This window comes from Chanodichthys erythropterus, chromosome 14 (genome assembly GCF_024489055.1).
Source record: "Chanodichthys erythropterus isolate Z2021 chromosome 14, ASM2448905v1, whole genome shotgun sequence".
NCBI classification, from domain to species: Eukaryota; Metazoa; Chordata; class Actinopteri; order Cypriniformes; family Xenocyprididae; genus Chanodichthys; species Chanodichthys erythropterus.
The window spans coordinates 33,553,010-33,577,058 of NC_090234.1; the positions used below are offsets into that span (position 1 = coordinate 33,553,010).

The 24,049-nt window shown below is 35.6% G+C and overlaps 1 protein-coding gene across 1 annotated transcript in view; it reads right to left on the minus strand.

Moving 5' to 3' along the window:
- ncam2 (neural cell adhesion molecule 2) overlaps window positions 1-24,049 on the minus strand; it is a 128,358-nt gene that overhangs the window by 25,882 nt on the left and 78,427 nt on the right. Inside the window, exons 8-12 of the mRNA XM_067410282.1 lie at window positions 18,227-18,387; window positions 10,973-11,118; window positions 3,741-3,891; window positions 1,951-2,138; window positions 321-417 (exon numbers count right to left, since the gene is read on the minus strand). Of these exons, the coding sequence (XP_067266383.1) occupies window positions 321-417; window positions 1,951-2,138; window positions 3,741-3,891; window positions 10,973-11,118; window positions 18,227-18,387 (743 nt within the window). The remainder of the gene's footprint in view (window positions 1-320; window positions 418-1,950; window positions 2,139-3,740; window positions 3,892-10,972; window positions 11,119-18,226; window positions 18,388-24,049) is intronic.

Genomic DNA, 24,049 nt, shown 5'->3' on the forward strand with positions numbered 1-24,049 from the left:
TTTGAAAGCCAAAGCATGTTTACTTTTAACGCTGCTGTTCAGCCTGATACAAAAGTCATTATTATCTGCTGAGGAGCTCTGTAAGGAGATTACATGTACGTGGACAGGCTTTGACAAGAGCAAGACTGGTTGGGACTTCTAATGTGCCTAAAATCCATTTAAGCCTTAAAGATGAAGTGTCTGGATTTGAATCAGAGTGACCTATATGTTGTTGTCTCTACATGTTAAACTGGGATTAAAAGAAAGTATTTCAACATTGAAAATAAAATGCAGCTAATACACTGGCAAACACAGTAATTTTTTTTGTTCTAAACACTCACCTGCTTGAGCTAGGATGAACTCCTGGAAGCGCATCCCAATGTTGTTTCTGGCTGTGCAGTTGTAACGGCCAAAATCTCTGTCTGACATCGGGGTAACCTGAGGAAAATGCGTTAGCGTGATCATACATGCATTACATACATACATACACATACAACGTGATCACACTGTACATTTTTCTTGTTTCGCATGCTTGTCATTTTATACGTCTAATGACATGAGATATTGTTGCTTTGTTGTTCTTGTGTTCATGTGACACAAATATTGCTCAGTAAACATAACTGCTGCAGAGTTCCCACTCCTTTTCAAAGATCATTTTCCAGGACACTTCTAGGACATTTTACATTTCTTTAGAATTGGAATAAAAGACAAGAATCCCAGATTCACAACCTAAAGCAATATACTCCTCTTTCCAGAAGTCTTAAAAACTATATGTTTGTTTTAATTTACTTTATTCTCGACAGTATTCATTCATTGTACTTCTTTGTCATTTTTTCTTTGTTGGAAAGCACACTTTCTATATTGATCTTAAATTATGTGATAGCATATGCATATTTTATTAACAAACTATTTAATAAAATGACACAAACATTACAATCATTAGTAATCTAATGTATTAATATAATATCAACACAATATGTCACAATTTTCTAAATAATGCTCTGCTCATAATGCTATTTTAAAGTTTTAAAATGCATATTAAATTTTAAATAGAAAAAAAAAAAAAAAAAAAAAAAAGAAAGATACTTTTAAAATTGAACTAACACTGCAAGCAAATAATGGACTTAATGATTGAGTCAATGGAGTAATTCTTTCAAAAAAAGAATGGTACATTTTCTCTCATTTTCTAGGTATTTTCCAGGACGCGTGTGAACCCTGTGCTGAGGACACATCCGTTTCCAGAGAAGTGAAGTGTTGTTGAGTCTTGTCAGAATTCAGATGACTTGTCTACGTCAGATGAGGTCACAAAAGAAAGACGAATCTGCTTGTATCACTGCAAATAATATTCACTGCAGACAATACTTTTCTAGCTTGCTACACCTGTAGCCTTGAATATTTCAGCTAAAGATGTTTTCAGATTTTACATTATAATATAGAGGTGATCCAACACAGCACCAAAATTGTTTATCATGCAAAAAATGTACATTAAATGTATTAATATTTACATAAACTGCATGATCAGTAGCAAATACTGTAATACACTTTTTTGTAACACAAAAGATATTTTCATTAATTTATATTTTTATGAAATTTTATATTATTTCATTATATCTTTTTTCAGTATTTCTGATTATTAATTTAGCTTTTTTAACAAACCTATGGCAGCATTAATAGCCAAATATAAAAAAAGTAATAAATAAAAGTAATAAACACTTTTGTTTTTTAAAAAAACAAAATGATTACTAACATTTTAATTTAACATTTTAGGAAGTAAAATGTAATAAATGTAAATTTAAATTTACTAACTACTTGTTTGCATTATGACATGCCAGCAACTGGCTAAAGCAAATATGCTATTAGTGTCTAACTCCCTTGGTCTTCCTATCTTCATCAAAACTCATGAGGAGATTAGTTGAGCAAACACAAAGATCCAATAGGAGTGAAAATAATTGACAGCAGTGGGTTGGTTACCTCTAGGAGCGATTTGCCGGGGGCACTGTGCACTCGCATGTTTCCGGCACCCTCACTGGGGATGGTCAACTTTTCCCGTCTCCACAGCATTGTAGCCAGAGGGTTAGACATAACATCACAGCTAATGTTGACCGGGTTCCCTTCCCACGAGAAATATATTGTGTGGTTGGTCTGGAACTTTGGTGCATCTGTGAAAGAACGGTAAAAGAGTACTCAGCAATGGCACACCAAGCTCTTCTAACAGTGATCCATCAAAAACTCATTCAAGATTAGCTGCCCTAAGTCTAAATTAAATCCGAGCATGTACCAAGCACGTAAGAGCTTCCACGTACGAGTTAACCGAACACTTTATCATGGAGTTCACTTTCACTTGGGTAAAATGGGCTCCTAATCAAACTCAATCTGAAGCATGGCCACTTTTCGCAGGTTTCCTTTAATTTTTCAAAACAGCCCACATAACCTCAAACCCCCTATTTTCCCACAATACAGTGGGTGGTAAAAGATTTCATTTGGCAGTATGAAAGAGAGACCCAATGAGGCATTGAGGGTGTGAGACATCGTGATATTGGGAAATGCTGCATTGTCTACGATTTCTCAGTCTTACACCCACATACACCGGCAGACACACACATACACAGACATAGAGGAAAAGCACACACACAATCACACCCATTTTTTCCATTAAAGAGATTGATGCAGCCCACAGTGTCACATCGGTGACGGATTGAGACTCAATGAAGGGGTATATTAGCAACCCTGCTAGACGGTCCATTCCAGTGCACCCCATTATGAGATATATACAGTATCTACCCTGCTGCTGTCACTGGTTCTAAGGATACTGAAGGATACATGATACAGAATTGTAATTTGAATTTGAATTTTAGGAAGTAGAATTAAAATTAAATGAAATGTTATTGTAAATGGTAGGGGTGTAACAATATAACATGTCACAATATATTACAATACAAAAGTGCAACAATATTGTATCATACTTACAATATGTGTTGTGCATAGTTCACCCAAAATGAAAAACCCTCTGGAGCCTGAAGCTGATTTGGGGCCCTATATATATATATATATATATATATATATATATATATATATATATATATATATATATATATATATATATATATATATATATATATATAATGTCAAATATAATGTATAATAATAATGTGGGAATAATATTTGTCTTACGTAACCAGTAAAAAGTGGCCTACGCTATTTTAAATATATCTAGTCAGTGACAGAGTGCAAGCATATTCAACTAAAATAAATCTGTGTTTCAGCGTTTGAATATTTTTATTCTGTTCTGTGCATTGAGTTACCAGCACCAAGTCCAAGCCTATTCATTTCCACCCCCAATGTAATACCAAATTTAGCATTTTAATCAACAGTACATTTTTTGTTATCCTTTTACCATATGTCTTGGAGTATTGCAATAATATTGTATCGTGAGTTCAGTATTGCGAAATGTATTGAATCGTGACATGAGGGTATCGTTACACCCCTAGTAAATGGGTAATTAATGGATCTTTACAGAATGAATGAATAAATAAAAACTATTATTTTTATTGTTATTATTAAATTAAAAGTGATGAATAGGCATGTTTTAATCATGTAATTATTTATGAAATGCCATTCTTTAAATTCCTCTTCCTGTCACTCCAATTCAAATACCAATTCAGTTTACTGTCAGCTGTGACCAATTCAATTCAAATTCCAGCTCATAAATTCTTTAATTCAGAATTTTTCTCCACCCTGGATAGAACATTTAGACCACTCACACTCAATATCCAGGAACATGCTTTTCTGATGTCCACCAATTCTGCTGAGAGCCTCACAGTCAAAACGTCCCCAGTCAGATAGCCTGACTCCAACAATAGTCAGCATGGATTCACCATAACGGCCTCGCACCTCCACACGGCCGTCTGGACTCTGAAAAAACATCACATGCTTCAGTTATTTGAAAAGCATATAAACCTGATAATTAGAGAGTCAAGGTTGTAGGATTAAATATAAAATCGTGTAATAGCAAGAAGTGGGGATTTTACAATTGACTCACTCACAAGGACAGATTCAAATCAGGGAGTTTATAAGGGATTTATGGGAGGGAAGGGTGTAGTTTTTAACATACTTCAAGTGTTTAACCTGTTTTTGACCAGATAAAAATTGATCAGATAAAAATTTCTCACGGTAAGTGAGTACAGAACCATTTCCAACCTGTGTCATGTACTACTCCTTCTAAATAAAGAACATAAAGCTATAAGACACAGTTATAAGAAAAACTATGTTATATAAAAGTGCTTTTATAAAATATTGACAACAGTTTTCAACAAATAGAAGTTGTAATATAGTTCATTAGCATAAGGGTTGGTGATATTATGCATAAAGGCTCTGTGCCAAAGCAAGCTGCCTATGTAGGCAGGCTTTTAAGGCATGATAAGCATGCTACCAACATAAAGGCTGTTTCTGGAAGCGTAATTATGCCGCCTTCAAAGACACCTTCTTGTAGAAAATTTCTAAAGCAGCATGAAATTAGCAGAAAATGCCACCCCAAGCTACAGTAAGTGTGAAGAAAACCAATCCAAGATGGTTACTCTTTAAAAGTTTGGGGTCAGTACGATTTTTTTAAAAAGAAATTCATACTTTTATTCGGCAAGGATGCATTAATTTGTTCAAAAGTGATAGTGAAGACATTTATAAAATAAACTCTGTTCTTTTAAACTTTCTATTCATCAAAGAATCCTGAATGTATTGTGGTTTTCACAAAATTAAGTAACTTTTTTCAACATTGGTAATAATAAGAAGAAATGTTTCTTGAGCACCAAATCAGCACATTAGAATGATTTCTGATCGTATTTCATAAAATGATTTCATAAAATTTGGTGAGCAAATGAGACTTCTTTAGAAAAATATTATATAATGATATTATGCTTAGAGTAGTGCATCGTTAGCTAAGCAACATGATAATGCCAACTTCTATTGAAATGATTAGAAATGTCCCTTTGTGAGGAGATTGCTAATCTGTATGATGCATGTTGCTACATATGTAAAACTTTCCAAAATGCTTACATGTAATCATGTTACATTTCACTTTTGAAAAACTGAATACTTTTAGAATATACCGAACTTCTATTTTCTACAGCTTCAAATTCAACTCATCCTCAAGGCTTTTTTGAACCAAAAAAGGGAAAAGAAATCTGTGAAAGTGTATGAAGGCCATAGGACGGCATGGTCCCACAATAGATTATTATCACTCAGTGCACTGTCTGTCTCTAAAGGATGCAAAACAGTCAGACACCCTTACAAACATAGATCTCAGACTGTCTAACCTTAATTTTAAAAGCAAAGAAGTTGAGCAGACATCACACAGAATTCAGTTTCGCAGACCACAACACCGCTCTGATGTAAATCAACTCTTCAGTTTTTCCCACTGCCCTCTGAAGCGTTCAGTGCATAATAAGCAGTAGAGGGATGTGTGGCGGTGTCAGTTTTGATTAGTGAGAGTGCGCAGTAGTGTGGTTAACGAGAGGCAGTGCATGATGACAGTTTTGAGGCCTGTCTTCCTGTCTCAACACCCTGCTCATCATCTGAGCTGACCAAAATTGCCCTCAGTCAGTCACTAATCTCCGTACTCATGCTGACACATGCATCATAGCAGCCAGACCCATTTTCCAGACGCTCTCTGCTGAAAGAAACAGGTCACACCAGCTTAAAGGAATAATTCACCCAAAACTGAAAATTCTGTCATCATTTACTAGCCCTCATGTCATTCCAAACCCATCTGACTTTCTTTCTTCTTTGGAACACAAAAGAAATTCTGAAGACTGACTTTCTATGCAATTACAATGAAAAGCATTCAAGCTTAAAAAAAAAAAAGATTGAAAAGCATCATAAAAGCATCATAAAAGTATCATAAAAGTGGCCCATATGGTTTGTGCACTGTATTTCAAGTCTTTTGAAGATATACAATAGTTTTATGTCAGTATTCAATGATACCAGATCAATGAGTCAATGGGTTGAACTCAGGGACTGGATCAGTTCGATCTGTGAACAAATCATTGAGACCATTTTCATGAACAACCAATACATTGAAAGGATCTGATTCAAAAGATTTATTCATTCTTGAACTGAATACTACTTTTCTCATGAACTCACTACTTCATCATGAACACAATGGAAAAATAGGCTGGATGTCAAGAATTTCAGTGAATAATTTAAAACTAAGCCTGTTCGTCACACTAATCTATCAAATGGTTTCAGAAGACTTTAAGGTGTACCAGTCATTTGGACTACATTTGTGATACTTTTATCGTGTGTTTTTTGTCATTTGACAACCTCTCTGCATTCACTTTTATTATATGAAAAGAGTAGACCAGAGTGTTCTTAAGAAAATTACCTTATGTGCTCTGCATAAGAAAGAAAGCCATTTTTAAGTTGACTATTTCTTTAAGACAAGAAAGCTGTTTTTTGGAACATGGTCCAAAGTGGTCCACATGGAAAAACAAAACACCAGCTGATTAAAGATGGACTTGACTTAAGGACCAAGACGTTTTTGGGTGGCCCAGTCAGAAAAATAAATAATTTGGTAACACTTTCTTTTTTTTAGGGTCTTTTAGTTCCATCTTGAGATTAAAGTTGTAAAATTTCGATAAAAAAAGTCAAGATAAAATATTGAGAATAAACTTGTTAAATTACGAGAAAAAAAACATTAAATTTCGAGAAAAAAGTCGAGATAAAATGTTGAGAATAAAGTCATTAAATTCCGAGAAAAAAAGTTGTTAAATTACGAGAACAAATTCGTTAAATTATGAGAAAAATGTCGTTAAATTACAAGATTTTGAAAATTATAAATTACAAAAATTACAAAATTATGAACAGCAGAACAGAGCCCCTGTGCAACATTAATGTTTTTGTTATACTGACTGAATCCGCGTTTAGAACAAATCAGTTTAATGATTAAAATTAAGATGGTCACTTGCTTCGTTCCTGAATGAATCAGTCATTTGAACAAATCGTTGACTCACTCACTCATTAAGACAGTGACTTGCTGCCACATACTGGCACTTTAGTTTCATATTTAAGGTACATTTTAATTAAAAAGTTAAAATTAGAAAAAAATATTACTATTATTACTATTGTTACATGTGCCCTGGGTCCGTGTTCTGTTGTCATCATATGGACATTTCTCACAATTCCCCATCTACGACCCAATCACACACTCACACCTGTTTCCCATCAGTGACACTTTATAAGCTGCACTCAAACACACACACATTGCTGAGTATTGTTTAGCCCTTTGTTTGCATTCCATCTGTTCCTTGTCCTGTCTTGACCATTGCCTGTGTTTTTGACACAGGTGATCGACCTATTGCCTGTTTGACTACGCTCTTCTTATGAATAAAGCCTGCACGTGGATCTCCAACTCCTTGTCCCGTTCCCATCCATTACAATTATAATATTGGCTATTTATTATTATTATTACTTACTAAGCACATATTAATGCCTTATTCTACATGACCTTATTCTACATTTTTAATCCTACCGAATACCTTTTTTATTTAGTTTGAGTTTATTAATGCACACTTGCACTGTGTGAAGTACAATAAATGTTATAAATCTCATTGGTAAACTGGCTTGTACTAATATAGTGGATAAAAACAAGAAGACAATATACGTTATAACCGTAATTGAACGAAACTATACCTGTTCTATCTCCATGCAGCATATATTCGCAGTTTCTGACATCATAGTGTGTCCTGACTGAATCCTGAAAGGGGAGAACGAGCTTTTGAAGCTTCGCCCTCTTATTAGGCCGAGCGCAGCAGCTCATTTGCATTTAAAGGGCACACAATGAAATGGCGTTTTTTGCTCAACCCCAAAAAGTGGCAATTTTAATTTTAATCTGTGGGGTATTTTGAGCTAAAACTTCACATACACACTCTTGGGACATCAGAGACTTATTTTACATCTTGTAAATGAGGGCACAACAGGTCCCCTTTAAGTGAAAAATTGTAGTTAATAGTTTATATGTATGGTTGGATCTAGAGATTCTGCATGAAGGAATGGTCTCTGATCTCTTGTCAGGTGTTCTCCAAACTCATCAGGCATTATAGAAGAAGACTCAGAGCTGTTATCTTGGGAAAAGGATGGCCAACATTTATTTATTTAACATAAAACATTTATTTCCCCCCATTTTCGATTGCTTTACTTCAATGAAAGGTTAGAAGTTTGAATTTTTTGAATGAAAGATCAAAAGGATAAACAATGCAGATTTATTTCCACAGCCGCCTTTGCTCATATTTACCAAGGGTGCCAATATTAGTGGAGGGCACTGTAATTTATATACAACATATACTACCATTCAAACAGTTTGGTGCTGTTGGTATTTTTTATTTATTTATTTTTTTAAAGAAATTTGATTTATATAATTCAGCAAAAATGCAATACATTGCTCGAATGTGACAGTAAAGACTTAAATTGTTAGAAAAAATATATATTTTAAATACATTTTGTTCTTTTAAACTTTTTTTTAAAGAATGATTTATTTAAGGAACAGATTTTAAAATGTGATAGTATTTCACAATATAAATTTTTACTGTATTTTTGATCAAATAAATATAGCCTTGGTGAGCATAAGAGATGTCTTTGAAAAACATTATAAAAAACGTACCCACCTAGATTATTTTTGTATGTGTTTTCCGAGCAGAATCCCATTCTATACTTATGCTATAATCATAGCTATATATTACTGCAGTTATAGTTCATCCCTGCAGCTAACTAATGGAAACCAGCTCAGATAATCTTGAACCAGACCATAAATGTCCTTCAATCAGCAAGAAACCATATAACCATGAAAAACTGGATGTAGCTGTATTCTTTTAAATGTTCACAGTGTTTCATTTGGTTTTTCCACATGTAGACACCTCTAGAGTGAGACAAATCATTCTAAGCTGTTAATTGGCCCCCATGGGCTGTGCTAAGCGCCAAATGTCAAATCTCTCACCGCATAGTTCCACCATTCAACGCCTTCCAAGCAGTGAATTGGTGTCCATTTTGAACTCTTACTTTAAGTATTGAGAGTAAAATCCCCGATCAATTGTTTGCAACTTCTGAATTCAGAGCACAGGTTCTGTCCCGGCCCCTATGTAATTGTACCAGACTAACTCCCCTACCTTACCTCCACATCCCCACACCTCTGTAAGAGCAGCTTAAATCAAACTCATTTTGTTCATATTGAGTGGCGGCAAGCGTCGCTGCTCTCCTACACCTCTTTGTATGAATCCTCTTTCATTTCCCAGCCACGCAGGCTATTCTAATCGCTACCCGAGCAGCTCTCGCTAGATTAACTGTGATGGGGAGTCTTTTCACAGTTCCTCCCTGGAGTCAGGCTCCGTTTGCCTCTATTGTTGACGCCAACAACCCACCTTTCACGGAATTCTAATGATCTTTGACAGTTTCTGTTCCCATCATCTTTCCCGGCTGGCCACTGCAATCGCATTTGCCATTCTGCAGGCCGCATTCGTATTCAACGCAGACACCGAGCATGCCGGTAGGAAATGCAGAGCATTATTGGAGCACAGAAAGCCTTCTTCAGCCTTCAACCAGTACACAGACTAAGCGTGCCTCAGGGCTGTGTCTCTGTGTGCTAGTCTATTATATCCTTTAATGTCCGTGACTATTACAGTGGGCGTGAGCAAAGACTGAACGTCTCACATATCTGGCAGTTAATGTGCTGGCAAAATGCTATACTGTTTAGTGACTCAGAGGAAATGGTGGTTGAAAACCTGCAAATACACATACATGTGTTCTTGGAAATAGTTTGATTATGGTACACAATGAAAACTTACAGTAGATGTTCACAGCACTTAAAAAATGTCAACAGTTTGCATGTATTGCAACGTATTCACTAAACTTAAAATGCCAAGTTGCTATGACTTAACATCTGCCATTATTGTGTGACACCCTGAATGTTTGGTCACATGTGATTATATGTATATGTACCATTTCCTCACAATTGATCATATAGGTCTTAATGCAGGTAATATCTGCTTCTCTTTGTTGATTATTTTCTTTATAATTGTTACAACAATGCTGGACTTACGACATGAAATATCCTGAGTAGAAAGTATGGCGGGACGGTGTGTGATCCAGGGTTGCTATGGTAACGTGAGCCGCGAGGAAGAGACTGTCATTACTAGAGCGGCTCAACTTTGAACAGCAACACAACTTTGACTGTCTCATTATTTCTGTCACATAGATTGTACTGCAGTACTGCCAACTGGACAGTGGGCGTGCTACAATTGCAACAATTAATCATTTAATCAACAAGATTTTTAAGTATGAATTCCATACAAACTTTAAAATTCTATCCTTTTAAGTGATTCATTATTATGTGTTTTCTATAAGAAGTGTACATGAAAATAAAATTCTTTTTGTCCCAAACTAATGACAGCATCACATGTACACTCGCCACATGAAAACAATATACTACCATTCAAAAGTTTGTCAGTAAGATTTTTTTTTAAAGAAATTTAGTTTTACAAAGAAGCATTAAACTGATCAAAAGTGACAAACGACATTAACAGTTACAAAACATTTCTATTTCAAATAAATATTCAAACTTTTTCATCAAAGAATCCTGACAGAAATGTATCTTGATTTTCCCCAAAACAATAAGCAGTACAACTGCTTAAAATGTACATTAAAAAAAAGTTTCTTGAGCACTAAATTAGCATATTAGAATGATTTCTGAAGGATCATGTGACACTAAAGACTTGAGTAATGATGCTGGAAATTCAGCTTTTCCATCACAGGAATAAATTACATTTTAAAATATATTAAAATAGAAAACAGTTATTAAATTAAATTGTAATAATATCTCACAACATTATCAAATAAATGCAGCCTTAGTGAGCAGAAGAGACTTCTTTAAAAAACATTAAAGCATCTTTTCAACCCCAAATTTTTTAACAGATTTTTACATTATTTACTATCTCTAAGAATCAAATTGTACCTTATCTCCATCTGAAAAGCTGTGCCCATCACTTGCTCTCCTCCAGGAGATTTCGGGCAAAGGTTCACCCTCAGCCTTGCAGGAGATCATAGCAGCACTGCCTTCAACAGCCGTCACATTCCTTAGCTTAGTAATATGGGGCTGGACTGCAAGAGAGGGAGAAAAGAGAAACATACAGAACTAAATAATGGAGATATTTAGAGAAACAAGAAACAAACACACTCAGGCTGAAAGGGTTAGTTCACCCAAAAATGAACATTCTCTCATTTATTACTCACCCTCATGTCATTCCACACCCGTAAGACCTTTCGTTCATCTTCAGAACATAAATTAAGATATTTTTGATAAAATCTGATGGCTCAGAGAGGCCTGCATCGCCAGCAAGATCATTTCCTTTTTCAATGCCCAGAAAGCTACTAAAAACATATTTAAAACAGTTCATGTGAGTACAGTGGTTCAACCTTAATATTATAAAGTGACGAGAATAATTTTTGTGCACCAAAAATAACAAAATAACTTTATTCAACAATATCTAGTGATGGCCAATTTCAAAACACTGCTTCATGAAGCTTCAAATCTTTATGAATCTTTTGTTTCGAATCAGTGGTTTGGATCACGTATCAAACTGCCAAAGTTGCATGAACTTGAAATTTCGAAACAATTATGACGTAACGAAGCCTTGTTTACTGAAATCATGTGACTTTGGTACTCCGAACCACTGATTCAAAGCAAAAGATCTGCAAAGCTTCAAAGCAGTGTTTTGAAATTGCCCATCACTAGATATAGTTTTTTTTTTTTTTTTTTTTGGCGAACAAAAAGTATTCTCGTCACTTTATCACATTAGGGTTGAACCACTTGAATCATATGAACTGTTTTAAATATGTTTTTAGTAGGTTTCTGGGCATCTAAAAGTGTTAATTATCTTGCTGGTCAATCAATGCAGGCCTCAATGAGCCATCGGATTTGATCAAAAATATCTTAATTTGTGTTCTGAAGATGAACGAAGGTCTTACGGTTGTGGAATGACATGAGGGTGAGTAATAAAACTTAACTTATAATAGTCATATAAGATCCATAACTGACTGCCTTTACATGAACAAAAATATTATATGTATACCATTCCAATAGCTGTGGAGCATGTAAACATCTTTTCGTTTTAAGAATAAAGACTACCTTTGTGAGTGTCTCACCAAAGCTCATAGAGACATCATCTATTAGAAATGTATATTTCTTTTCTCTTGACACTCAATATAAAAATATAATCCACTGCTGAACAAAGATTTCTTGTTCAGAGCACATATTGCTCTTGGGTAACGATTCAGTAAATATCAGACTGAACTTTGCATCAACAACATGATTCTGGTCTTACAATCAAAAAACCTTCATGGGCACCCCAGAAAACAACAGAAAGGTCAGCATTTTACTGTCTGTCTGGAGTTCAGAAAAAGAAACAGTGCATTGACAAGCACAACACATCTGTTGCTATCTGAATCTAACAGGCTCCCAGTGGTAAATAAACATTAGTAAACTGCAGGGGGTGTGTGGCATAGGAATACTTAAGATTCTCATCATAAATCTAAGATAAGGCTTGTCTTGTGTAGCAATGCTCATTAGTAGGGTAACTGATGTACAACAGCGGCAGCCTTCAAGCAAAGAGGTGACAGCATCGCAGCATTTAACCTGATAAATATACATCAGAAAATGCTTTCCTGCAGGGTGCACAACAATAGCGGATAAACAAAAGAGAACAGTAGAACAGTAAGAAAAAATGGCAATGTTTAACAATAAGGTCCCATTAGTAAACGTCAAAGACTATAGAATAACACAAGACGTGTCACTTGTATTGTTTTGAATGGGAAAAAGTGTAATGCGCAATATGGCGGAATAAGTCCCCCTTCTAAATAAGAAGCAATCGCCAACTGGTAAAGTCATCTAGTCACTGCAGCGGCTGTTAGAAGCACCGGTTTCTATAGAAACAGTCAGACTCGTGCCTCCGAAATGAGGCACAAGAGACGCGCATTTAGGTCTGCGCATGCGCATTAGCTTGATCCAGCCTGAAAAATAGTTTTTTTGTCATGATTCGAGAGTTTGGAAAAACATTTATGAGACAGTTGTTGTCAGATTTCATTGGTGATTTCAAATATGAAATGTAATCGTAAGGTTGGCAAATAGTTTTGGAGAATTCAATGTTTCCCCATTCAAAGAGATAAGAGCTGCATGATGCCCAGGATGCCCGAGAGGCGTTTCAAAAATGGCCGTCGAGTGAAATTACTTGTCTTAAAGGGACTTTGGTAAATGTTAATGTATTAACTGACGTGAACTAACAATGAGCAGTATACAGTATTTGTTACATTGTTGATTAATCTTTGTTAATGTTAGTTTTGATTTTAGTAATGCAGTAGTAAATTAACATGTACTAAGATTAAAGCTGCAGTCCGTAAGTTTTGCCTCTTTGTTGCCATCTCTGTTTGAAAGCTGCAATTGCAGTTATTTGAGGAATTATCATCTTTACGTGGGTTGTGTATCGGCAAGGCTCCTCAGCGCAGATGAATGTTTGCTGTCAGTCACCGCACCGGTGTGGATACTGTACTTCGGAATCACAGATTGTAGTCTTGGAAGTATGACCAAAATGAGACTTTTCAGCGGAAAATGTCATCTGAACAAGTAAGTAACATGTCTGCCACTTTTGTTTTGACCAACTGAGAAAAAAAGCATTACAATAAATTGCACTACCAATGGTGATTAAATCTAATGATCGCTTAGCTCATATCACATCAAACCGGGCAAATTATTATTACTGTTATACTTTGTTCTCAAATTATTAATGTTAACAACATCAGCATTGCGTGACTATGTGTATTTAGTGTGTATTAGCATCACCTGTAGATTTCAATTTCTGTACAGTCTAATCTCTAAAGTTCAATTGTCATATCCTACAATCCGCCATCAAAATGATAAGTTTAATTATTCCAGCTAAATGATCCGCCATCTGCAGCATCCTCACATGAAATAGCCTACTAGCTGGGACTTGTTCTTTATGTAAACAGACGTGACATAGTGACGCAAAGACGAACGGCTGTATGCTCGAATTTCCTGCGGAAACTTACTAGTACCATCCGGATTAGGACACGTTATTAAAAGCTTCCCTTTGTGAATCTGGTTAAGGTAAGGAGATAGTTTTGAACACAGGCTGGTTTTTTATTTGCTCAAAAACTTATTTTGGATAATTTTTAACCAAAAATGGTTACGGACTGCAGCTTTAATAAATGCTTTAGAAGTATTTTTTATTGTTAGTCCAACTTAACTAATGTAGTTAACTAATGTTAACAAATTAAACCTTATTGTAAAATGATATTGAAAAAATCTTGTCAGCTTAATCTCTTTCTCTTGTTATGTTGACATTAGAGATTGATTCAACAAACAATTAACCCTTAAACATGCAAAAGTGGAAAATGATCAGCAAAAAATCATTTCATCTTACTTTTATATCATCTGGACTTTAGTAAAACATATCCATAGGAAATTTTAATGTATTTGATATATGAATTTTATGAGTTGTATCTCCCAGGATACGTTGCACTATTTAGGTATAAAACAAACAAAAAAAACAAAGTCATCAATATTTCTGTAATTTATTTGATGCAAAAAACTTAATCTAACTCCATGGCTTAACAACTATACTCGTTCTCTGAGGCAGGAATGCAGGAAGGCTGAACAGAAATGGAGAAAGGATAAGCTACAGGTTTCACTTCAGTTTATGAGGCAGTGTTTTTCAGACTACCAAGCAGCTGTGAGAAGGCAAAATTATTTTACACAGAAATATAATGCCCCTGCAGCCCTTTTAATTAATAGACTTCTCAACCCGACTGGATGTTCTACCCTGACCCCCTCATTGGAAGCATGTGAAATGTTTCAGACTTTTTTTGTGGAAAAAGTAGAGAAGATTAGAACTAGCCTGCCTACATCTTCAGTTGAGTCTGAGATGTCATCGGCTTGTGTAAGGAGTTTGAGCTCTTTGAGCAGGTGTCACTCGCGCAAATTATGGGTATCATTATGCTAAGAAAAGTAATCATATCTCTCCTATTTTGGCTTCTCTCAAGTGTCTACCAGTGAACTACAGGATAAAATATCAAATTCTGTTGTATGTTTTAAAGAGGTGCATGGGATGGCCCCTGCTTTTAGTCTGAGCTCATTGCTTTTCATCAAGCACCCAGGTCTCTAAGATCCAATAATAAGTTATTGCTTACTGTCCCTCGTACTCATTTAAAGTTAAAAGGGGATCAGGCCTTTGCTGTTGTGGGTCCGAAGCTCTGGAATAGTCTTCCTCAGGAACTTTGAAAGGTCTCATCTTTAAATGCTTTTAAAGTTGAAATCAAAAGCTACTTGTCTTTAGCCTTTGAGAGGGTGGGCTAGTCTTGGTTGTTTTAGTAAGATGTGTGTTGTTTTAAGTTGTGTGTTATTTTAATGAAGTGTTTCTTGATTGTACAGCACTTGGGTCTGCAGGTGCAGTTGTAAAGTGCTTTATAAATAAAGTGAATGAATGAAAAAATATGTAATATGTCAAATATGCTGCAGGTACGACATGTCTAAGTGTCCTAAAATTGAGCCATCTAAATTTCTTGAATTTTTACACTGCTGAAATGTCTTGATCTTCAACCTTCAACGGCATAAACAGCACATAACTTTTCTTTTTCAGCATCTTAAGACAATCTTCACAATTAATATTAGCAGTTATATTGCTTTTTTAAATGATGAAAAGTCATATTAATCTATTTTATTTTCCACAAGTCAGAACGTCCAGCACCATGTTTTGGTTTTAGGTCAGACTGACAAAACCACATACTCAAAACAGACTCAGCTATGATAACAATAATAGTACTGGCTGAAAAAAAAACTTTCTCATGCATCCTTCAAGAGATTAAGTATCTTGTGGTGCACATTGCAAGCTAAGAAATGAGGATAATCCTAATGACACCGACTGGTTTGCATTTAGATGTTCTAAAGCTGCCTTTAGAACAGATGCCTAAAACACACTTTGTTTTTTACATCTTTGTCAATAGATAGCAAATGCAGCCCATGATTTGTTCACAATGTCAGAGTTTCATTACACATTTTGAACAATAATCATTATTTAAGAAGGATTACTAAAAAACTGCTGGGGGAAAAAAAAAGCCAACAAACATATCAGCAAATGGCAAAACAGAGCTAAGGCGTGACGAGATAATCCAGCTCTTAAACCTTGGGATGCCATTCATTAAAGACAAAAAAAGTTTTGTGAGCATGCCGAAAACGCGAAAGATATGCGCTTACTGCCTAGCTGAGTGGAAACCCTAGCAGCCCTGTCTCTGTTAGCTGTCAGGGGTCATAAAGGAAAGTTACAACTCAGGATCCCACCACGCTTTGCAAAACAAAACTCCCATCCAATATTGGGGGCTCATTTAAATGAGTTGCTTTGAAGAATACCCTTTGCTTGCACATGGAAAGGATTCTGATGACTACAGAATAAATCTCCATACATTTACATGAGCAGACAAGGTGCTATCTGAATAATCATTGAAAATGTTGGCAGCTTCATAAAAATCGAAATCGAAATTCTTTGCCATAAAGGATGCGTCACCCATTCATATGTAATTAAGGCGGTCTGTTTATGGAAGAAAAGCATGTCGTATGGCTGGACTGGAAAGAGTGAAGCACAAGGATGTACCTGTCAATCACTTTGTTCTCAAAATATCAGGGATTACTCAGTTGCACGTTTTTATTTAGTTTAATAATAGTCTTAATTTTGCACTCAGGAGTCACAGATGCAGACCATTGTACAGTTCACTCGATTTAACTATAGCCTAAAAAAGTTTTCAGTAAGTTCAGGCACATAAATGGGTAATTACTGGCATTCTGGCGATAAGAGCAAGACATATTAATATAAAATGTTTATATAAATGTATCTAAATATACATTTATTTATTAAATATAAATTCTGTTAATAATAAAAATGCAAATTATTTAAAATGTATATTACCATTTAAAACAAAAAATTATTACTTTTAAGCAAGGATGCATTACACTGGTAAAAAGTGACTGTAAATGCATTTATAGTGTTAAAAAAATATGTACATTTATTATAAAATGCTCTTTTGAACTTTCTATCATTCATCAAAGAATACTGAAAAATAATATATCATGGTTTCTACAAAAAACAGCACAACAATTTTTAATATTAATACTGTAACAGTAAAAAAATAGGAGCATCTAAATCATCATATTAGAATGATTTCTGAAAGATCATGTGAAACTGAAGACTGGAGTAAAGACTGCTGAAAATTCAGCTTTGCCATCACAGGAATAAATTACATATGAAAATATATTCAAATAAAAAAATAGCTATTTTTAATTGTAATATTTAACAATATTACTGTTTGTACAATATTTTGATCAAATAATGCAACCTTGGGTAAGCATAAAAGACTTATTTCAAAAACATAAAAAAAAAAAAAAAATCGTACAAACCCCAATCTTGCGAATGGTAGTGTACACTTTCATTTTGTTTCTTATTTATATATATATTTTTTTTTTTAGAAATGTCAATAACCCCACATTCGCTCTGCATGTAAATGTGTAATTTCACAGCTCTCAATATGCATGCATTTAACATCAAAACTGTTGAAAAACCTGGAAAAAACTATTTTAAAATGTAAACAGTTTTTTTATAATAAGCTGTTTTTTATAATGAGCAGATTTTTCATACTAAGTGTTTTGTTGCACATGCAAACACTCAATGACCCACAACTTCAATTATCACTACATGACACAATACTCAAGGAACAACAAACACAACAACACTACTGCAAAATATGCAGTAAATCAGTAAACAACAAGGCTCTAATTAGTATGATTTATTCATACTGTTGTGCTTGCTGGTCACACGTGACATCACAACAACTTCTGGGTGATGAGGCATTGTGATGGAAAAAAAAAAAAAATCACCTCATGTGAAAAATGTTGCCTGGCCTTGACCTAAAATCAACACTTGCACAGTAATCATCCTGACAAAGCCTGGCTTTTTCCTCTCATTATACACTAGTCTGTGGTTTCATTTTCAAATTATTTATATAAAGATGTTTAGGTATCAACAACCTTCCCCTCTCATTTTAAAATTCGAACATTAATTTGACAGAACAGCAAGCACTTATAGCCTGACAGGTAACATCCTATTTAACGGATGAAGAGTTATGTAACCCAATAAAAAGGAGTTCTCACCAAAAACCTTGAGAAACAGTTCATGCTCAACTTCTCCCGCCTTGTTAGAGGCCTTGCAGGTGTAGGAGCCCCCGTCGTCCTGCTGAATGTTTCGAACTGTGAGCGTTGTACCTCGAGCTCTCATTACATACCGCTCCGATTCCTGGAGCTGCACTCCCTTCCTGACAAACCACACATACACAACACATGTCAGTTGAACAAAGCCTAAATTCTCAACACTGTGGTATTATTCATATTGCAAGATGAAAATCTCTCCGACCAGCCAATCAAAAATATTATGCATAATGCAGATGTAGGAAGCAAAGAAATGCCAGGTGATGGGTTATTCATCATAGACGGAGAAGCAACATTTCAGAATATTCTGTTACATTCAATATACATGCTGTATAGGTATACCTTCGAGGTGGAGACAGGGTAATGAAATATTTTTTGGAGAAGATTACAGCACGGCTTCAGACTGTCATAATGTTAGGAGAGGAATGAATGGAAATGAAATCTATTTAAAGCAGAGAGACCTGTGTGGCTACAGGAAATGGAGAGAAGGGAATCAAATCACACTCTCTCTGGCTATACACAACGAGTCAATAGAGACGCAAACAGACAGATGCTCAAATTCCGGATGCTCAAACAACAAAACTGCTGAAAATGAGCAGATGTTTTTTTCAGCCAGAGGACATTACAACGCACTAATTTTCATGACACTAATTGTACACAAGTCTCACTGGTGCAACCAAGTGCAATGCTCAAGGGCGCAATGGTAATAGAGCAGGTTTGTGATCTCAATCTCTTGGAATTAACTGCATTGTTTCTATCTATCTATCTATCTATCTATCTATCTATCTATCTATCTATCTATCTATCTATCTATCTATCTATCTATCTATCTATCTATCTATCTATCTATCAATCTATCTATCCATCTATCCATCTATCCATCTATCTATCTATCAATCTATCAATCTATCAATCTATCTATCTATCTATCTATCTATCTATCTATCTATCTATCTATCTATCTATCTATCTATCTATCTATCTATCTATCTATCTATCCATCCATCCATCCATCCATCCATCCATCCATCCATCCATCCATCCATCCATCGTTTTTTTTCTAGGCTTGATTGTGTTTTTGGGGCGCAGTTTAACATGTTTTAATGCTTCGTTTTTTTGAATACGCTGTATTTTTCATATATTTTATCTTTATTCTACACCTCTGTTTTCACTGTCATATGAACGGCTCATTTGACTTCCTGCTTCTATGAAGCCACTGCCTCCGAAATAAGCAATGCGCTCAGATTGGTTAGCAGGCCCAGAGCCATCGTGATTCGCTGAAGCGTCCGGAAACACCACGCCCCTTACCATTTGTTACCGGTTACGTGGGCTTCGGTTATACTGTATGCTCAATTTCATTATATTGCTGTATCAAATTGAGCCCGAATCAGACCCAGATGAACAGCAATCACGGCTTTTAAAGGACGTTTATGAATGGTTTTTCATTTAGTATTTGTGTCAAAGGGTTTAGTTGCTGTCACTGCTGTTTGTTAGCTTTCAATATACAGTTTTATCTTGATTAAAGCTTTACTGTATCCGAATACATGACTGAGTAGTCGCATTTTTGTAAAGGTAGCGTTTAATTTACTGCATGAACAACTGTTTGTCTATGGACAGAGACGTTTGTTGGTGTTTGTTGGAGAAGTATGCACTATAATACAACTAACTGGCTAGCGAAGCAAAAACGAGTTGCTCTTTGTATATGTCCTTAATGCATCCAAAAAACAGCAACAGAACTATATGTTTAAAAGACATGTCCAAACAATAAAACGTACTTACAGTTTGAAGCCAATAAACAGCAGCTTCAAATGGGAATTGCTCCATCTTTTACAGTAAAAGCCTAGCTTTGTGCAAATCCAGCATTAAACTCGTGTAGATTCTGGAAGCTGTCTTCAGCATCGCATTCAGTGTAGAAAATATCACAGATTATAATGGGTTCTATTATCTTTTGACGCGTTCGGTGTACACAACTCTTCCGCTTTCATTATGCTGCACCACATGGCCTCGCCCACTTTGTTGCGTGTTCCCGGGGGCGTGTTTTGCAGGGTTTATGATGTCACCAACCTGGGAAGAAGCTCGTTGTAGTTCAAACCGGTCGTTTTTGTAGGCAATAAACTGCCATAACTTTAAAAGACAATATCTCCATTTGCATTGAACTTTCAGCGCTGTAACTTTGCAGATACTGTTTATGCTCATGCAGCAACATTACACACTAACTAAAGTTAAAAAAAGTGAAATCGCATTGAACCACCCTTTTAAATTACTTTACTTTAACTCTACTGGTATACATTAATTTATAGCATTCTCCCAGAATACACTTTACTACCCCCACAATCCTTTTTTTGGCAACATCACACATACACACACAATATTAAATGAAACTATCAGGTTTTAGCAAGCGTAATGTAATTGGTGGTGGTTTTGTTTTGTCCCAATGTATCAGTGAGTGGTTTGGTTAGGCTCATTCATTAAAGGTCAACGTGTGAGAATGCTCGGCAGGGATCGCTTTCATCACATTCATTCTCATCCGAGCCGGAGGTAATTACAGTGATTGAGAGCCTGTAATCAACGCATTGTGCTGCTGTCATTCAAAGCCCGCACATTAAGGATGGAATAAATGTGTCCGTTCTCTGTTATCACAGCTCTTTCTTGGCTGTGCAACCCTCGTTCCTGTTCCCCAAATTTCTGCTTCCTCAGTTTTTGTGTAACACCTTAACTTGTCAAAGTTTTCTGAGGGGGAAAAAACAATCGTCATCAAATAATCACCCTTATGTCGTTCCAAACCTGCAAGACTTTCATTCCTCTTCGAAACACAAATGATGATTAAATAAATCTGAGAGATTTCTGTCCCTCCATTGACAGTTTACGCAACTACCACTTTGTTGCTTCAAAAAGTTCATAAAGAGATCATGAAACTAGTCCATATGAATTGAGTGGTCCAAATTTTCTGAAGAGACTTTTTTGCTGATGAAAAGATTTAATTTAGGGTTTTATTCGCATATAAACACTGATCAGTGAACACAAACAGAAGCTCAACCAGGGCCGGCGCCAGGACACACAAACTGGGGGGTCATTCATAATTCTGGAGGGGGCTCGGGTGGTTCTGAACTAGGGGTGTGAAGGTGAGTATATACATGACGGAGGGGGCTTTTGAATCGCTAATTCAAAAGTGAAAGTAAAATGCTCACGGCCGCACGGGCATTCAAAACGGCATCGCGCCAGTGGACACGCACGGTTATGAACGCCCGTGAACACATTTTAATGATGGGTTCAGTAATGATGAGTTCATTATTATTCTTAATAAAAAATAAATAAATAAATAAATAAATAAATAAAACAACAGTAGGCTACAATCAATGACAAACTCGCTTAAATAGCCGCTTTTACATTTCTCTTTGAAACCAAATTTTCCTCAATCATCTTGTCAGTCAAAGGCGAAGCGAAATGGGCAAAGTGAGGTGCGACTTTAGGTCAGCCCACTTTGAATTGAGCAGACGCATTTAGTTCTGTAACTTGTCACATGCAGAATAAAGAAATAAAATATTAAGTTTTGTTGCCAAATTTAGTTATTTGAATATTATTTAGTCTATGTTCGATTTTTAATGATTTAATTATATTTAATGAATTGCTTGTCATTAACTTGCAATTCCCTCGCGAGCCCCCGTTTGGGAAACCCTGTTTTTTTAGAACATTGTTTTAAATTCATTCCTTGGCGACGCGTCATGCAGCCAAGCTACAGGTATCGCGTTTGTTTTGTTTTTCCTTTTTTATTTAAAATATTCACAAACTTAACTATATCATGAATTATATGATATTTTCCGATTGTCAAATATGTGGAAGTGAATGTGTTCTGTTTAAACACCTTTATTGATCATGTTAGTTGATAAAACAGAGGATCTGTTGGATTTACATTAGACCTACATAAATTCATAAATTTTTCCCAAAATAAATGTAAGTGGCTGGTGAACTGGGATAAGAGAGTAAACTTTGTTTCATACGCATTGTATCTGATATGAATAAACAACTTGGTATGGAATCTGCATTTAACAAAGTATAAATGTCATTTTTATATATAGCCTAGACCTCATTCAAACGTCTGAAACCTCAAATAAACATGTGGTTGAAAACTGAATATTTGTGAAATATATGAAAAGCACAGAGCGCGTCAATCTCTGGCTCAGCGCCAGCAGCGGGAAAGCAGGTTTGAATTTAGCAGTGGCGTATTGAACGTTCTCATCACACCCGTGTTATCGTAGGCTACACGTTGGAAAAAGTTAAAATCGATCGGGTGAATGGGGACAAATTGAAACTGAGGGGGCACAAATCAGATCTGAGGGGGCAATGCCCCCTTTTGCCCCCTCGTGGCGCCGGGCCTGAGCTCAACCGTACTTCCATACATCACTGGTTCTAGGGGAACCTCAAATGTGCTGTGTAACACAAGAATGAACCTCATTGGTTCTTGCAAGTAATGCAAGTATGCTTGAGCTTCCGTTTTCCACAACTGATGTATGTGTTGATGAATGTTTAAATGTGAATTAAAAGCCTAAATTAAATCTGTTCAACTTATGAAGCGATTGTCTCATTTCAGCACATTTGGACTAAACTGCTCAAGTCATATTAGTTTCAAGATCTCTTTGGCCGCATTTACACTGCAAGTCTTAATGTACAGATCCGATCTTTTGATCATATCCGATTTTTTTGGACGACGTGCTTACATTTCTTTTAAAAGTGAACTGTATCGGATGTGTCCTTTTTACACTGCACTTGGTGAAACGTACCAAAAATAGCCTATTTGACATCACAAATCAATTTCAATGGTACATTGAGCTTAATTTATTGACATGAACTCATATAGAAACCCTTTTAATGCAATAGTTACATCCCTGCATAAAAATAATACAAATTCTTCACGACACTATACGTACGCAGCTCCGCTGGAAGCGTGCGAGTTGAAGAATACTCGGGCACGGGTAGATATTCACAGCTTCATGGGCTCGAATCCGCCATTCTATACTAGTGGTTTTTTTTTTGTTTTTTTTTTATCATTAAAACAAATGCATTCATCAGTGATTGTATATCAAGGGCAGTTGCAAGTTCGTGTGCTTTTTATTTTGTGGTTTCAATGGAACGGATAGGGACTGAAGCGCGCGTCTGTGCACGAGCCGTCGTCACTGACAACAGCGACAACGAACACTCAGTGTGATTTGAAGAGTCAGATCGCCTTTTATTTACAGGGCTCTCAAGTTTTGGAGACAGGCAAGAGTGACAAAAAAAAATTGTACATTTTAAATTTAAATGCATGAATTTAGTGCATTCTAAGAGCAAAATTAAGTGACTAGATCAATGAAGAAATTTGTTCTCTTGTAAACAATTTTGTGCTCTAAAAGTAATTACTTAATAGCTGATGGTTGGGCACATAGTCATGTACACGACATATAGTAGGCTAAATGAGAGTTCGTAAGTGGTCAAACATGTAGAGTACACATTTAAACCATTAAAAATATGTAGCAAAAGAGGTTACTTTTGTTGAATTAATTTATTTGTGGGAACCTGTGTCTGTATTTGTGGAACTGGTCACTCTTTGATTTGTTAACCAATCCAGAATGCACTAAACACACTACTTCATTATAGATAAAATAACAAATGAATAAAAATATATAATCAGAAGCTGACCAATAAATAAATAAGTAAACTAGGTGAGTATATAATTCAGCAGCAAAAAGTATTCTAGCCTAATTCTTGGAAAAAAAAAAAAAAAGCTATGGAATG